General features: G+C 38.7%; 1 protein-coding gene across 1 annotated transcript in view; it reads right to left on the reverse strand.

Moving 5' to 3' along the window:
* itga7 (integrin, alpha 7) overlaps window positions 1-18,180 on the reverse strand; it is a 44,394-nt gene that overhangs the window by 15,544 nt on the left and 10,670 nt on the right. The window contains exons 2-6 of the mRNA XM_042506082.1: window positions 7,529-7,656; window positions 6,619-6,698; window positions 6,154-6,409; window positions 4,694-4,825; window positions 3,896-4,003 (exon numbers count right to left, since the gene is read on the reverse strand). Coding sequence (XP_042362016.1) covers window positions 3,896-4,003; window positions 4,694-4,825; window positions 6,154-6,409; window positions 6,619-6,698; window positions 7,529-7,656 — 704 coding nt within the window. The remainder of the gene's footprint in view (window positions 1-3,895; window positions 4,004-4,693; window positions 4,826-6,153; window positions 6,410-6,618; window positions 6,699-7,528; window positions 7,657-18,180) is intronic.

Below are 18,180 nucleotides of genomic sequence, written 5' to 3' on the forward strand. Positions count from 1 at the left end.
GCAGTGAAGGGTTGGTTGTGACGCTAACAGAGGGAGATGTATGGGGCTTCACCTAACCTCTCATGAGATTCATGATGCTGCTGCTCTGTATAAGCTGCCTCAAGTGAAGGCACAATATAAACACAGTGGGTGGACGTTAATCAGATTTATAACCTCTTTTGTGTGGAAGTGTACGTCTGTGTGTGTGTGTGTGTGTGTGTGTGTGTAAAGGAATGTGTACTTGCATATGAATCAGGAAAAGCAAAGGAGCGAACAAGTGGAAAGGGGAGGTGTGTGTGTGTGTGTTTGCTTCAAGACAAAATGTGTGTTAAAATTTTCTCATCAAGCTGTGAAAAACAGCACATCCTTTCAAACATTTCACCTGAACAGAAGCGACCACATGCATTTGCTTCACTGGTTTGAAAACATGCAGAGGGAAGAGTGTTAAATAATCTTTAACGACATAAGGGGGGGGTTGTTAGTCCTGAGTAAACATGCAGGGGGGAGACACAACAGAGACAAACAGTGAGCAGCTCCAGGGTGGCAGGTGAGGAATGCAACAGTCTGCATCACAAGTCCTGTAAAAAATGGCCAGTGGAAACAAAGGTGCTACTTTTTCCACACAGGGCGGCTTTAAACACACGGGCTCGCTACAAGGTCGTCTCTGTAAAACTAAATAGGGAATAAAAGCTAAAGGCAGCAAAGGGTTCTTAAGGGGCCCTGAGACAATGAAAATGTCTCTGCTCTATCTTCATGCGAGTCATTGCACTGTAATTTGTACTACACTACAGTGATATTGCACATATCATACATATTATTGCCAGCCCTGACAATGTCAAGATGGCTGGTATAGTTTCGACCCTGTGAGTCTGGTGTGTGTCATCATGGCAAAATGGAAATGCCTATTGTAGCAGAAGCAGCTTTGAGCACCTTGCCAAGTGTTTATGACCCCTTTCAAACACGCACTGTAATCCCTAACTTATCTGAACATTACCCAGAGGAGCTGTGTGTGAGAACATTAAAGTCCAAATCAGCTGGACCGAAATTTAACAATCTCTACCCTGCAGGGACCCTTGTATAAAGTCTATGTAATGCCCTCCTGCGTGCCATTAGAGCAGGTCATTGTCTGGAGAATCTGCAGCAAGGGAGTGCGCATGTTGATGACTTGTGCAAAACTAGTAGAGTACAAACACCCAGTGATGAAGAAGAACAATTATTTACTTTGACAAAACAACAAAAATGGAGAGGCGACGAGATTCTGAACCTTCTGATGGTAAGGACTGACGCCCAAATCATCACTACTACTTTAACAAAACACTACGGTTTCTGCAGTGTACTTTTTGCATCATGTGCTGCCCTCTGCACGCTCTACCCAGGCCAGGCGCCATTCTTCATCTTAACCAAAAATAGTGTTTTCAATCTCCTGGTGTGTGCTACATGTGTTAAAGGGCGACCCTGGCCATGTCAGACCTGATTCTCCAGACATTATCTGAAAAAGAAAGCTTATGTCTGTCTGTGGACAGATAGTGGCAGGATAGTCATAACTTTGCAAGTGTGTAGTTGAGATCAAAATGAAGGCTGAGTTAAAAGACGAGTGTAGTTTTAGCATGGTTTGTCAGAGGTGGGGGGGTAGGAAGTAAATAGGGGCTATTGCCTATTTTGCTGCTAAGTATTGCCATTTCTCCTATTTTTCTGACAAAATAAGAAAGTCAAGACTTATAAACATGGTGAGCATTAATGTTGTTTTAACCTGAGTAGCAGGCATATGTGTAACAAAACATACTGTTTTCTTTTTTTCTTTCATTATTATTTAAACAAAAACCTGAAACACCTTTGCAAAGGTCGTTAAACTTTGTGTGGGGCATCAAGCCTCCAGAAAACCCGGCTTTGACTGCAATAAAGAGATTCTTTGACAGGATTTGATTTGACCATGATGGAGGTAAAAAAGGACATATGCTTTCATTCAACAATACGCTGCTCCTTATAATTTATATGTGTAACCATATATAAAAAAACAACAAAAAACCTTTGATGTTTTGGAATTAATTATACAAATATTCAGAAATGGCTACAACACTGTCTCTACCGTTTTAGTAAGCATGCAAAGGTGTAGCACATCATCTGGTTAGGATCAATGGAAGCATGTGAGTTATAAATGAAGGCTAAAAGGTCATGTGGGAATTAGTGTTGTCAAGGAGACGGCTCAATGTGGAGAGCAGGAGGGTAAGCAGGCTCGGAGGTATGTGAATAAAGAGATTCATGGTAGATCCACACGCTTAGTGAAAAGCAATAACTGGAACAATAACAATAAACAAGACCTGATAAGCAGAAGATGAGCTGTTATTCATGAACACTAAAAACCGAGAGATTCATAACAAAAACAAACTTTAGTCCATCACTTTGGTCCACGCTGAAATATCTCAACAACTGTTGGATGTAATCACCATGAAATTTTGTACAGATATTCACGGTCCCCAGAGAATAAATCTTCCTGATTCTGTGGATTTCCTGAAGTTTCCTTTAACGCCACCAGCACGTCAAAGTTTTTAATGATCCAGTTAAATATCTTTACATCTACAGATGGATTGGGACACAATTTTGTGCAGACATTCACAAAAAATCCATGAAATTTGGTGCACACATTCATGATCCCCTCAGGATGAACTGTTACGGTAATCTCTCAATTTTCCATCTAGCACCATCATCTGGTCAAAAATGTAAAGTGACAGTTCACCCAAAAATCAAAAATATTTTTTTTTTTTATTCTCTTACCTGTAGTGCTGTTAATCAGTCTTGATTGTTTTGGTGTGAGTTGCCAAGTGTTGACCATATTGGCAATAGAGACAGCTGCCTTCTTCCCGATAAAATGACACTAAATGGCACTCGGTTAGTTCGATAGTAAAAATACAGGTCCTAAATGAAACTGCTCTTAGCAAGGTCTTATATTTGAGAGAGAGAAGGATCTCTACGGCTGATATCCAGCACCTGACACCTCACACCAAAACAATCTTGACTGTTAAACGGTACTACAGCTAAGAGGTAAAAATACAGATTTGGGATTTCTGAATTGAACAGTCACTTTCATGTCCAACATTTTGGTTCATGACCAAACCTGCAAAACTAACAACACTGCCATCATCCTCAGCGGCACTTTGAGTTTATTGCTAAATGACAAATATCAGCATGCTAACATTAAACCTGCTAAACATCAGCATGTTGGCATTTTGAGAATATTTGCATGCTGATGTTAGCATTTAGCTCCACGCACCACCATGTCTTCATACAACCTCACACAGCTGCTAGCATGGCTTTAGACTCTTTGTTTTGTTTGTTAGTTAAACCGGTAAAGCGCTAAATGATTTAGTAAAACTATAACAACTAACAAGAAAACCACCACCACCTGGAAAGCTTCAAACCGACACACACATGCAGACTGACCCAACACACTACAAACAACAGATATCTACAGACAGAACAGACAAACACCTCGCTGCTACTCAAAGAGACAACCATCTCACTGTCATTTTCATATTAGCAGCTAAAAGTGGAAAAAGTTAAAAGTAATCATAACAAAAATTAAATTGTATTAAATTAAATTGTATTAAATTAAATTGTATTAAATTAAATTAAATTAAATTAAATTAAATTAAATTAAATTAAATTAAATTAAATTAAATTCCATAATAAATAAAACAATAACATTATTTAATAATACATTCTGTAGAATAAATGTCAGTAATGAATGGCCGTCTCTTTACAGTAAAGATGATGCGGTCCCACACAGTACAAAGATTACATACTAAAAATCTATCTGAAATTAGCAGAAAAGATTAAGACAAAGACGGAGGAAGAGGGTAGGACTACTTCCACTACAAGCCCAATCCGGTCCAAACAGAGACACCTCACGCCTACAAACCTAAGTAGCTATTATGAGCTACATCCTCAAACGCTGTGGGCCGGCTGGAGGGCTCCAGAGTTTTGTACAGCAGCGCATCTTCAATGGGGCTAGCCATGAACAAGAGCCCTAAGGCCCGAGATAGGAAAAAGAAAGACAGAGAGAGGAAGAGAGACAGGGGGACGAGTGTAGGAGGGGAGTGAGGGGGTGGTGAAATGGTGATAGAGTGAAGAGAGAGGGAAAAAGAAGGGGAGAGGGAGGTGCAGGTGAGACGGGCTGTGATTGATTGGTGTTTTGTCTTTGTGGCAGCGGTTCTGTAAAACCACTGGGTACCTGGTGGAGAGACAACATTTCAGGCTCAGACTGCACCCTGACAGGTTTTGCACCACCCCTTAAACGTTTTGACATGTTTTGCTGGACTTTATTTTGAGAAGAGGGCGGAGGATGGAATGAGGATAACGTCATTGTTAGCTAAATATTTCCCGTGTTCGCCCAAGAAAGGGAGAAGCACTGGCATTATAAGAATTTATGTCAGGTCTAATTCAGCTCTGGACATTTTTCGCACGTCCACCCACATTCACATGGAAAATGTTTAAAAAATGAGGTGGAGTTACATTTAGCTCTCTGTGAGTCACACATAGATACGCTCATCCAGAAATAATCCCTAAGGGGAATGACCAGTTAGAGGCAGTTTGGCAGCTGCTACTGTTCTCAGCTCCTGTGGTTTTGGCAGTCTGAGCCCTGGTGTCGCCCTGCTCCACCGGCCCTCTCTTTCTCTCCTGTGCACAGGCAGCAGTGAGCAGGGAGGGCAAATCCTACCCAGGTAACTGTGGTAGGGCACAGGGATGAGCTGGGCATTAAGTTGTTTCTGATCTGCCACCTCGTAGGGCCCGTCGTCATAGAAACCAAGGTCAAGCAGAGTCTGGTTTAGGAGCTGGGCGCGCATCTCACCTGGAATGGAAACAGGTGAGGGCACAGCAAAGCAACGAGCACACACAGCAGACATCAGAATACAGACACTCATTTTCATTTTTGACCCTATTCTTACTTTAGATTTGTTTTTGGACGAGTACTCTATAATAATTTAATGCAAGTACTTGAATATGGAAACTATTTAAAATGCCCGAATCTAGAACACATCCCAAATCTGTACTATCGATTAATTTGATAGAGTATGTATTAAGTCATAGCATACAGAGTTTTAGCAGTTACTATACAAAAAAATCTTAAATAGACAGCAAAGTGTTTTCCAAGAGATTTTTTCTTTTTTTTTTTGTAATCATTTTATTTCTTTTGTGCACGGCATTGTGAGTGAGTAGTGTCCATTGACAGCGCAATAGAATACTGATACTTTTTAGTATTCATACTGTTTAGAAATTGTTGTTTAGTATGAATTTGGGACAGGTCCCCACACACACACACACACACACACATACACGCCATACTTTCCATTTAGATACATGTTCATGGTGGACAGTGGAAACAGTCTCACACCAGGCTTTATGAATCAAAATTCAATAAAATCAAAATCAGAAAAAGTGGACATATTTTTTTAAGACATGAATTGCATAAATTGAGACGGCCATTGATCCCATGTGGTAGATGAAAGAAATCAATCCAGTAATTGATTACTGCACCAGATAAATCTCAGAGCTTTCTTTGATTAAGTGCATGCCGCTGCTCTGCATAATGTCTGTGTCCAATCACTAGATTGGCTTATAAATCAATTCAAGTTTTTTCATTCCCTAACAGTATTGTCCTGTTATTAGTACTGTTTTAATTACACAGTTTACATGGATTGGCTCTCTTCTCTAACTTTCATTAATTGCTACAGTATTTCTTGTAATATCGTTTTTGCATCAACTGTAAATTGTGAAAACACCCAATAATGAACATGCACACTGTAATGGTGCAGCACTCATGAAGGCAAAAGGGGGCTAATTAATAAAAAAATAGGGAATTTAATTTACTGCATTTCCTACTAACATCACTTGCTTTCTTTGATTTTCATACCTGGTGGATGTGTACAGGTGCAGCACTCTGCCAACAATTTTATCATAAACATCTTTAAAGGACAAAAATAAAATCAATCACAAAGATTATAATAAATATAAGACACTAATACATGCCTTCCTGTTGTTGCCACCTAGAGCTCTAAAAAATATATTGCTTTGCAACATCACAGTGGTAAAAAAAAATCTCTCCAGAGGAAGGAAAATATCAGCATAACTGCCTTAATTTCATGATCCAGCTCTCTGCAGGTCAACCAGACACCTTACCTTTCCAGTTGTAAGTTCCCGGAGCACCAAACAGGATGAAGTTGTTGTCTGGGGTGAAACTGACGGACAGTCCCTGCTGGCAGAAGCCAAACTGCTCGTGGCCCTGCGGCCGGCCCTCACAGAACTTCCACTCCCCTCCATCCAGGTCGTCTCGCTCTGTCAGGTCTTCACTGAGGACGTAGCAGCGTCCGATTGGGTCACGAGTCTCTGAAGCTTGACCCACGCGTTGCCTGAGCTCATACAGGTGAGCGCAGGTCTGGAGAGAGACAGGAAGTGGCATCACAGTGTTTATTATTAGGATTTTAAAGTGCTTGTTAAGATAAGAAAAAACAGTTATGCTTATTATAGTTAACAGATGAACCAAAGCTAAAAGCAGAACAGAAGCAGAACATTTTTATTTTTAAACACAAGACAGACCTAAAGCTTCCTGCACTGATGCATTTACAGGATGTGGACTTTACTTACCACCACCTTCCCTCCAATCCCCTGACTCTTGACAGTGACTCCCAGCCACTGGTTGTCTTTGCTCTCTCTGTCCAGATCCACTGAAGGAAAAAAAAAAGGAAATGGCGATCATTCCTGTTTCCATATTGTAAACCAATTGGGATCTGAGCCACAGAACCAAACAGCTCTTTGTTATTCTATGTAATTATTCGAGTTAAAATTACAGTAACACTCTCTCTAATGCAATGCAAATGACTAAACATAAGTCAAATTAAATTAGATTAGTAGATTTTCATGGAAACATTACTTAGAAGGTTTTGAATAAAAATATATGAAAGCATTTGCAATTACTTAATTAATAATTAAGTTGTTACTTCTGAAACAACTGAATAGATCTAGAAGGGCTTATTCTGATAAATATAGTCAGAGATGGAAGAACACATAACATTTTATCTTATTTATCTTGTCTTATCTTATAAAGTCAAATATAGTCTCTCTGGAAGATTCAAGAAAACAAGCAACAACAAAAACATTTAAAAATCTGCAACAAATGATTTGTTTTCACTATACATACATCTGCTGACTGTTTTCTTAAATAACCGATCAATAATTTGGGCAATAAAAGGTACAAAAATAGTATAAAATGGCCATTAATCTTTTTGTTATAACCGAAGTTGACATGTTTTAACTGGTTGTTTTTAAGCAACCAACAGCTGAAAACCCCAAACTATTCAGCTTACTATAAAGAAAAACAATACAAACAAGAAAAATAGCAAATATTCACACGTAAGATGCTGAAACTGACCTTTTTTTTTGGCAGTTTTGCTTAAAAATGGACTAAGTCGACTAACACAATTTTCGATTCACTTAGCAGCAAATTGTCGCTCCTAATCAATTAACTGACTAATGGTTCCAACTCTGCTTGACTCACCTTCTCCATCAATATCCACCCTCTCACAGTCGTACTCCTCTGGTGTGATTGGACACCTGAACAAAGCTCCTGGACGTCTGCCCTGCAACAGGCCCTGCCCCGCTGCCTGCGGCGCCCCCACGAGAATCCTGAAAGGAAACCAAGAGAAACATTTAATTGACAAAGATTGATCTCTGATTTCACAGAGGTATGTGTCCGAGGTTCATGACAGAAAATAAACATCTCATGTGAGTCTTAGTTGCATTACTTACAATGTAACTGTAGTTAAAGTTATTAATCGCTATTATTAAAGGATTAGTTCATCCACACTATGGCCACAGTTACTCAAGTCACGTTACGTTAAATTTGTAAAGGAAACTTTATTTTTCTTGCATGCCCCCGTTGTGAATGAAAAATCCCAAAAAAGAAGATTCTTTTGGAATATTAGGGGGCTGCGTTAAACGACAAAACTATATCAAAAGTTAAGTTTAAAAACTCTCAAACAAACTCCTGCAGCATAATACTAGTCTCACTTATCCAGTTGTATGCTCAGTACTTCCCAAACCTATTAATTTTCATTAAAACCTTACTTCCACATACTTACATCCACACCTGGATAAGCACCTGTGCTGGACTCATGTCATCCATTCCACTGAGTTGCTGAGGTGTGCTAATTGTTTGTGTATGAGACTGTTTATGCAGAAGTGTTTTAAATAGGAACTTTTTTTAAGCAAAAATGTTTGGGAGGGCCTGAGCATATGACTGAATTAGGGCTGAAATGGCATGAGATTTTTACAGTATGATGACTGTCTGAAAATATTGCTGTTAAGTGGTATCACAGTATCAAGCTATCACAGAATTACACAATTATGACCTTTACAAGTATGAAAACAAAAGGTTTTTCATTTGGTTGAACAAATGTTTTATTACCGTAACTGAAACTTGAAACCATTTTTTTAAATGGAGGTATGAGTAAAAAGTCTCATTTTTTGAAAATAACTTAAAGATGAGATTCTCAATCCATTCACATATATTTTAATACCACAGATAAGCAAATATACACAGTATGATAACCGTCAATTTTTATACCACGGTATAACTTAAAACCAGTATACCGCTGCAGCCATGGAATAGGTAAATGAGACTGGGCTTATACTGCACTTGGAAGTGTGAGTCAAAAAACAGTTTCTTTGATATAGTTTTGTTGTTGTTAAACGCAATCCCCTTTTACATCAATTCATCAAGGATTTTCTCTTTTTTTAATTTTTTTGTTCACTGTGGAGGCAGGTGAGAAAATCAAAATTTTCTTCATGAATTCCAGGTAATTAACTGATATTCAAATGGTAGTTTTTTGGGGGTTAGGTATTCCTTTAAACACTATTATCAGCGTTATTATTTCATACGTGTCACATGGTGACAAAGTTCACACTTCGGCCTCTGCTCACATTAGCCGACATTACTGTAAAGCACAAACACCTGTAGGTCAAGACATTCATATCCTGCTGAGACCACCTACAGTTAAACACGTGATCTTGACTTAAGGTTGACTGAAAACAGCTCTGTGGCGTCTGCGTGTACTGTAACTTGTTTGCATACTGTAGCTTATCACGAATCATCTTTCACTATCAAGGCAAGGAAAGGTTTTATTCTCAGTGAGGTGGTTGCTGATATTTTGAGGCCAGTGTCACAGCCCCTCTGCCTTATTAGGAGTGGCTGATTCAGGCGAGGATGCTATTTAAAAACCGAGCGTTGAGCCACATTCCACCCAACACTGTCAGCCATGGCATATGCATGGGAGCGAGACGTGGGGAAACAGAGGAGAGGGAATAAAGAGCACACTGGACGGTGGGGAAAAAAGTGGAAAAAGTGGATCAACCTTAAACTGAGTGCAACAACAATAGCTATTGCAATGTGCCTGCTGCTTATACAGGCTATAATTATAACAATGATGTATGAGTAAATCGTAAGAGCTGTAACCTCTGTGAGAAGTTCCCACCACCTGCCCCCCACATATCTACCTTGTTATGTACACACTTAAATTAGAGTTATCTCTGTGGCTGGGAAGTATTTTGCCTATAAATACAATGTAGCAAGCTGATAGCACTGCATAAACCCCACACAGACAGACAGACAGAGAAGTAGACGTCTGAGTGGTCACAGTCACTAATCAACCAGCCATAACAGAAGCAATGCATCACACCATCCAATCATCAGAAAAAACATTCATTCGCAAACATTAAAAAAAAAAACATCAACATAACATTTGCACCGTATGTTTCTGCAAATCACATATTATTACACTATGATCTTATCATGCAACCGACATGCTGAAACTTTATGTTTAAACAATTTTGAGGTTAATGTGTGGTTATTTCTGAGCACAAAAACCACTTGATTATGGTTAAGAGATCTTGGTTTGGCTTAAAATAACCCATATTGGGGGCATAATCCCCTCAAGAAAAGCAGTTATTTCTTGGTTTAAAAAAAGCTTTTTGGGTCACAATCCTGGAGGGAAAAGCAGTGATGAAAAACAGCCACTTTCGGGCCACTATACCAGGAGAAAAAGCAACAATGTGTCTCCAAAAAACAACCACTTTTCACGCAACAATAATAGCAGGAAACAACATTTCTGTAATCAAACAACCACTTTTCGGACTACAAGCCTTAAAGGCAAAACATGATGACGTCTCTGGATAAAAACACCTGTGTGCCATAAAACCTGCTAGAAAATCAGCAATGATTCGCAACTGTTTATTTTTGTCGGTCTCCAACAGTGGTCTGCAGCTTGGCAAGCTCATTAAGTCAGCTCATTAATCACGTTACAAACACTGATATGATATATACAAAACCTACAAACGTAACATCTTTGTGGTTTGGAAAAATGTACCATTCCAACATTTTCTTCTTGCAGTTGGCACTCATTTACTCTTGTGCTGGATAACTGAAATTGCTGCTTGATACAGTTTAGTTAAAGGGGAGAGTCAAACATGTTGGACCAGTCTGCTGCACATCACAACATCTTGCTCATTTTACACCATAACAAAAGCTGTCAACCAGACTGAATATCTTTTCTTTTTCCAGTAAGAAAAAACCTTAGTCCTCACTTTCATCCAAACACACACTGACACAGAAACGACCACTGATACCACCCGGACTGCCTGACAGCTCTACTGTCTATTTAATTCTCTTCTCTGACAAGTACTACTGTTGAGGTGCAGCCGTGCGTTGCCTCAGGGATGACTTACCTCACCTTAATGAGTAAGAACATCCAAAGTCAAGACACCTCATGTGAAATAATGACTGCTACACATCATTGGTGGTCCACATGAGAGCCCTGACCAAACAGTGTTAAGCTAAGGCTAACACATGTTAAACAAAAGGGGCTTTAAGAGGAAGAACATATCCCTTAAAAACTGATAAGATCAGATTCCTCTTACAGCTTGACATTCCTGTGGAGCTCTGGTTTACGTTTAGGAGTTTAGGTGATACCAATCTCCCCCCACCCCCCCCCACATGTGCAGACACCCTGGCAGGTGTCAGGGTGTGAGGTGGGAGGTCTGTTAAGCTGTCGTACCGCCAGTATTTGGATGACAGAGTGGGATGGCTCCCAACATGTCCACTTGTCTACATTACATTCAGCCATTTTTGACAGATTCAAATTATTATTCAGAGAGAAAACAACTCAAAAGACATAAACTATGTGCAGCGACGATATAAAATGATGAGGGGCCCTGGCCATCTTTCACCACAAAACTTTGTAACATAAATTACAAAAGTGGCCAAAAAAAAGATAAATCTCTACCTACTGGTGTTAATTTAACTGTAGTGAATGTAGATGGCACATATTTATTTAAGATAAGGGGTTCAAACAATACTTAAAAAACAAAGTCATGGGAGAGGAGAGTAGGGACAGATAGTGTTTGAAAAGTTTAGACTGTGTTATTTCAGGTTTTTATATTTTTTTCATTCCTTTTAGCATGAATTATTACTAATACTAGAAGTTATTATTTACTAGACTCCATTGCAGAATTATTATAATTTTGTATTTTCACCAGTTTTTAGTTTAAATTCATTTTTAATTCATTTAAATTCAGTTAACTATAACAAACTTGCTCCATAGTCTCATTTTTGAGAAAATATTTCAGACAAGAGCTGAAATTAAACTTTATTATACAATTAGTCAATCAACAGAAAAGTAATTAGCAATTATTTGATGAGTGATTAATAATTCCCATCATTTTTCTCAACAAAAATGGTAACTATTACCTAGTTCCTGCTTTGCATTATGAGTATGTTCTTTTTTTTCTTTCATAAAATGTTACTGAATGACTTTGAGTTTTGAACTATTGGTTGAACAAAACAAGACATTTGAAGATGTTGCCTTGGGGTTTTAGAAGTTGTGATGGGCCTTTTTCATTAGTTTCTAACATTTTAGACCAAATAATTAATCAATTGATAAAAAGGGGGAAATAATCATCAGCAGCAGCCCCTTTTAACACCATTCATTCCCCTTGATCTTTCCCGATGAAAAGCATCATTGTGTGGATAAATTTTATAGTTTAAGAAAACAACGACATGTTGTCTGTGTCCTCAACAATCGTGACAGCCCTGAATACTTTATGTGTGACTCGGTTTGCATGAAGTTAAGTGATTAGAGTTAGTCAGAGTTGAATAATGCCCATCATACAGACAGGCACACATGTCCCAGATTTGACACAGATAAAATGTCACGGCTGAGTAATCCCTTCATTTGTTTGCCCCTTACCCACTTCATAGCTCACTTCATTGTTCAGGATTGAGTCAGATATTATGATCATGATCTCCACTGCCAGGCTCATCTTTCAGTAAACCCACATTTGACATGGAGTGTGTGTGTGTAATATGAGTGGTTGTGGTTATGTTATTGCTGCTGCAGGCTGAGCCTGGACGAGAGATATCAGGGAGTTGAGCGTGACGGTGATGGTGAAGTTCCCACATGAACCCGGACGCCACTGAGCCGGCACCAGCATATCTCTAGTGTGTGTGTATGTATGTGTGTAGGGTTGTGTAATTTACATTGCCAGGTTGTATACATAGATAAGACAATGCACCTGGGCCCCACCTGCATCAGTGAACTGATTAAACACAGCTTTAAGAGTCTACAGCCATATCAGCGGCTCCATGAGGCCGTAACAGTGGTGCTTTGAGCTAAATGCTAACTTTTGCATGCTAACACGAGCAAAATGACAACCCTAAGATGATGATGTTAAGTTGGTATTTTGTTTACCATGAACACCAACTTACTTTAGCATGTTATCATGCTAATAAATTTGCACTGAGCAAAGAGTACAGCTAATGATGGCCTTGGACAAAATTACTTTTCAAGCGATTTCACTGTTGCAGACAAATTTCCAATGTCGGAATAAAATCAAGAGTTTTGCATGAGCTCTGTGATCTTGATCATTTGGTGGTGATAAAACTCAGTCTGAGCGATCTTAGCAGACACACCTGTATTTGGTCATTTGTTTGGCTGATTTTGGAAATGTATTTTATGTGTTTATATGTGTATGTATCTTATGAGATGTATTTGTGTATTGATTTACTGGTAGTTTACGTGTATGCACCTGTGGATACATTTGTCTTTTTTAATATTATATTTCTGCTTTTGTTTTTTATTTTATAAAAAAAAAAAGTCTCCTGTGGACAGGTGTCACAAATTATCATTTCGCTACAAACACTCAAGACAGGGCATCAGATTCTTGTGCATAAATGTACATATCTAATCCTACTGTGATTTTCATTTCAAATAAACTATAACTATCGAAATTAAAGAATTTAGCATATAATGCATGCACTGGCAACATTAAGAAATTATGCATAACAAATAAGTTGATTTGATAATAGATAAGACCAGCCAGCCAATCACAGGACCTATCAGACATTCTTCAATCAAAAAATTAACAGCGATCAAAAGATATAAGAAAGAGTTCAAATCAAGTATTATTGTGAGCTAAGGAGGTCTGCCCTAGTGTTTGGTTGTGGGGCCGATCCCTTTTACTATTTATATAAATAGTCTTAATTCAGATATATGACATGAAAACCTCTACGGTCTATGTTTTAGGTGCGTATAATCTTGACAAAGACACATAGCAAAGACAGAACAAAAGCTTACATAAAGTAAAATTGTTATATTATGATGGTCAAAATCAAATGTTCAGTGACTGTGTAATGTTGATTTTGGACACAGCAAAGCATGGAAAATATTTTTTAATCAAGATATCCTGTATTCTTGCATGTGTCTGGTTTTGATTGTATCTAGGAATCATGAATATGCTATGACAGAATTAATTTATCAGCTGCTCTCACTGAAACAGTAACAGTGTATTAAAAAACATTGTCAAAACCCCTGAAATACTCATTTCTAACCTCTGCCGTCAGAGAAGTCATCATTGTTTTTCCAGCTAATCATCACAGACACAAGACAATCACACACAGGACCCTCTTTACACTACACTAATATCCATGTGTCCATTGAGGGGAGCATGTGCAGTGACCCCAACACTCTCCACCATCCTGTCCACCCCTCCCCCATTTCAACCCCCTACACTCACACGATCCCATCCTCCTTCACTCCTCCCCCACTCTCAAGAGTCACATCCCCGCATTCAGCTTCCTATACAAGCAGTGAGAGATGGACTGGACAACAATACATCACACATGTAACCAATATTCAGACTGGCATTCTTTCTCTAAATATCAAGAAAACAAGCCAAAAGAAAATCAGCTACACCCAAGAGTGTTGATCAATCTCATCCTATTGATGACTCACAACCTTATAACATGATTAATTCCACCAATGTTCAGCCTTTCCTAATACATCTGCAGCTTGTAAAATCCCATGTACTTGACTTTCATGTTTATTATTGCAGGATGCATGCTCCTCGGGGGTTGACAAATTCTCCAACACATGCTGCTAAATACCTTTTCAAAATCAATTTTACATACTCCAAAATCCACTATATTAAGCTAAAAATGAGGCTGTCTTTTCTCTGTTACTGAAAACACCCGGCAATAGCAGCATGCCTACATGTAAACACACCAATACACAGTCAAACAGCCGCAGAAACATCTGCAATAATCCCAAGAGAAGTTCTCATTTGTTTGTTAATGTAGAGAGTGGACATTCACACGGACTGAAAAGAGAGAAAACACAAGAGATAAATGATGTGAGAGAGAGAGACAAAAGACTGGAAAGGGGTTCAGACGTTAACAAGATGGCCACACAAGCTCAGTTTGTCAAGGGCCTCAATGTGACTGCACATCATCCAAACAATGTGCTTCTGGTGGCCAAAGATTTTTCACACTTCAATTTAAAGAGCAGCTTTTAACAGCCAATACAAACTTTTTTTTTAAACCCATCCCTCCCCTGGAATTTTCCAGGCGTGGGCCTTTGAAGGCTAATAAAGTTTGTGAAATGTTGAATCAAATACACCCTAAACATTTCCAATATTTAGTTTCAGGACCATTTCAGTTGATCCCTCCTAATCCGTTTGCTTGCACCCTTTGACATCTGTCCGTCAGGGAGCAGCATGAGGCTGTTGCTCTATAGACAGTGGCTCTACAAGATCAGCATGGGGGCCAGGGGCTCTTTAGGCCTTCTGTTATCCTGAGGCAAGACTGTGACCTTTGACCTGGACACACACAAACACACACACACACACACACACACACACACATATATACATAGAAAAGGAAAAACATGTGCAAGCATGCAGACGTTAATAGAGGCATGAGTGTAGAAATGGACCTGAATATTTTTTCATAAACTCACACGTGCAGATACACACCAGACAACAAAAGGCTGTGCAACAACTGTGTAAACTATGGATCAGCACACTGGCTGCAGTCTGTCCAACAACGTCGGCTGTGACAATCAGTCTCATAAAACAGAGCTAAAATCCCCGCTTTCACACCTGACTCTAGTTTCTCCTTTCAGTTTTGCTGATGAGAAAATGACAGCTGAGAATGAGGTGACCAAGCTGTGAATCATCACTTTTTTAACATCTCAACTCTCTCCCACTGTGCGGCAGAGGAGGAAAAGGGTTTGGGTAATGCACAATAAAGGGCAAAAAGAGAGACAGAAACAGCTGCCAGGCTGTGCAAAAATCCCTTTGGGATATTGTGGTTCACTGCCTACAGACGTGACTCAACTTCCTGCTTTGACCATTTGTTCAAGGACATCACAAGGGCAGTTTCGATTTAAGACAAATTAATTTACAAAAAAAAATCTAAACTTCTACCTAGCACTGAAAGTATGTGTCAAGAAGTAGAGAGGTACAAACACTATGTTTAGAGGACAACAGTAACCCTATCCTCACTTCACATGCATCTTTAACAACCCCTGAGCTCACCACCTGCCCCACTACTAATCAATAAGTGAACAGTCATTTCCAGGCATAGATGGGGTAATGATTGGCCCTCAGGTCCAAAGTATAAAAAGGACATAACCCCAACAGCATCCCTCCCCTGTTCCTTTTTATCTCCTTCTCCTGCCCTCATCCACTCCTCCATCTATTGATTCGTCTATCTTGACACACTCTGTCTGCTTTCCATACTTTGCCTCTATTCTAATTGCTCTTTCTTTCCTTCAACCTTTTGGGAAAGGATGGGACAAGCTGCATGCAGCGGGTGAAAAGCAGCGATATACCCTGGACAGGTCTATCACAAGCACATTCAATCAGTCACACCTAGGATCAATTTAGAGTTTCCAGGTCACATGACCTCCATGTCTTATGTGAATGTGTGATAAGACAAGACAGAAACAAAGAAAGAGAAAGAATTACAGAGTGGAGGCACATGGAAAAAAGATGAGCGAAAAGAACAGAGAGGAGGACAAAAAGCAAAGATAGAGACTAATTTAAATAAAGTAGTGAGTGGGTTTTAATTGCTGCTTTGCTATTCTAGTCATATCAGCTCCTGTTCGGCTTTGTTTCAGTATTAGTGAGATAAAAATGCCATGTCGATCCATGTATTAACCCTCTAAAACCTGAGAAAATTGGCTTGACTTTTTTTTCAAAATTCAAAAACATGGCAAGAAGGAAATGAGCAACAAAAGATGAAATTATGCAAAAATCAGCAAGAAATTGTTAAAACAAAATACAGGGAAAAACCTGCTGTTTTTTAAGAAAGTTTCTGTAACATAATTTTAAATATGTAATTCTAATAATAATATATATGTTTCTTCCCTATTCTTTTCCTTTTCTGGAGATATTTTTCCTCCTTTTTTTATTCCATGCAGTTTGTGGAACATTTCTTCTTCTTCTTCCAAGTTGCTCATGTTTCCCATGTTTTTGAAAGAAATCCCACCAATCTGCTCAAGGTTCAAAGGTTTAACCTTAGGAGCAAATCCTTAGTAAGTGTAGGTATTGTTTTGTTTTACTTATGTGTTCCTTTCTGGAGGCATGTGTTCAGATTTTGATTTAGGTATTGTGTGAAATGAAAAAATGATGCTGATCTAACAAATTGTGTAATTTAGTGTAAGACTGTATTTATGACTGTATCTCAGTGTTTTTTAGTTCGAGGCTTATTGTTTTATTTTTGTAAAATTTGTTTAAAATCCTCTCAGTTTGCATCATAATTTGACAACATTTTGTCAGGTCATATTTTATATCACCCCCTATACTATCTAAACAAGTAATTTATTAGCAAGCTAACGTTAAGTTAGTGGCTGTGCAACAGTTAGCCTGCATCTGGGGGTTACAGGGTGTAAATAATAAATTAAAATAATCTCTAAGAACTAGCTTGTGTGGTGCAATCTGTTGTATTTCGAGATGTGTACATCTCCATTTAGCAAACATATAACTAAGTTAAAGACCTGAACACACCAGGGGCAATACTCATCTAGAAATAAATTACAACACAACTACTCATACCTGCAGCAGTGCAAATTACATTAGTTACTGGGGTCTTATTGACCCACAGCAGTGTCTGGCAGTCTGTCTGAGGTAAGTTCTGTAGCCTAAGCTACTTTTACTGAGTTTCTTTTTAGTGAAATGGTATGAGTGAATTTGAGTTTCCTCTGGTAAACAGTTGTTTGGTGTGTATGTCTGGAGCTTTTATTGTGAAAGGAAGGAGTAATCTGGTAGGATTATGCACTACCTTTGTCAAGGCTGAAAGGCGTAACAGAGATTGCATTGCTTTTTGCCATGTAATATTTGTGTTGTAAAAGTACTCATGAAAAAACAGCTGAAAAAATCTATACCATTGATGTGTAAATTAGTCGCAACGAAAAAAAACGTATGAAATTCTTGTCCATCTTAAATAAAACTTAAAGCTAGTTACATTTATGATAGATTCTAAACTTTGTTCTAAGTCCACAGTGTCACTTAGAAATTCACTTGAACCTGACACAAAACACAAACAATGATGACATGATCCATGGACCTCTTCAACCCAGAGCAGTCTGAGGAAATGAGAAAAGTGAGTGAAAGTGATAACTCAAAGGGCATCTTTGTAAGGATTTTTTTTAAATGTAAAAGCAACCAGCCGTTTGTACCCAAGGACCTTCCTGCGTAATAAATCAGACAGACAATCTTCTTTAATAAATACAAACAAAAAGCCTCCACATCCCTTGTAATTTCCTGTTCCTGCCTGCTTTTCACGGCTTCTTTCCGATCTCAGTTCTGTATCAGTTC

This window comes from Plectropomus leopardus, chromosome 2 (genome assembly GCF_008729295.1).
Source record: "Plectropomus leopardus isolate mb chromosome 2, YSFRI_Pleo_2.0, whole genome shotgun sequence".
Lineage (NCBI taxonomy): Eukaryota > Metazoa > Chordata > Actinopteri > Perciformes > Serranidae > Plectropomus > Plectropomus leopardus.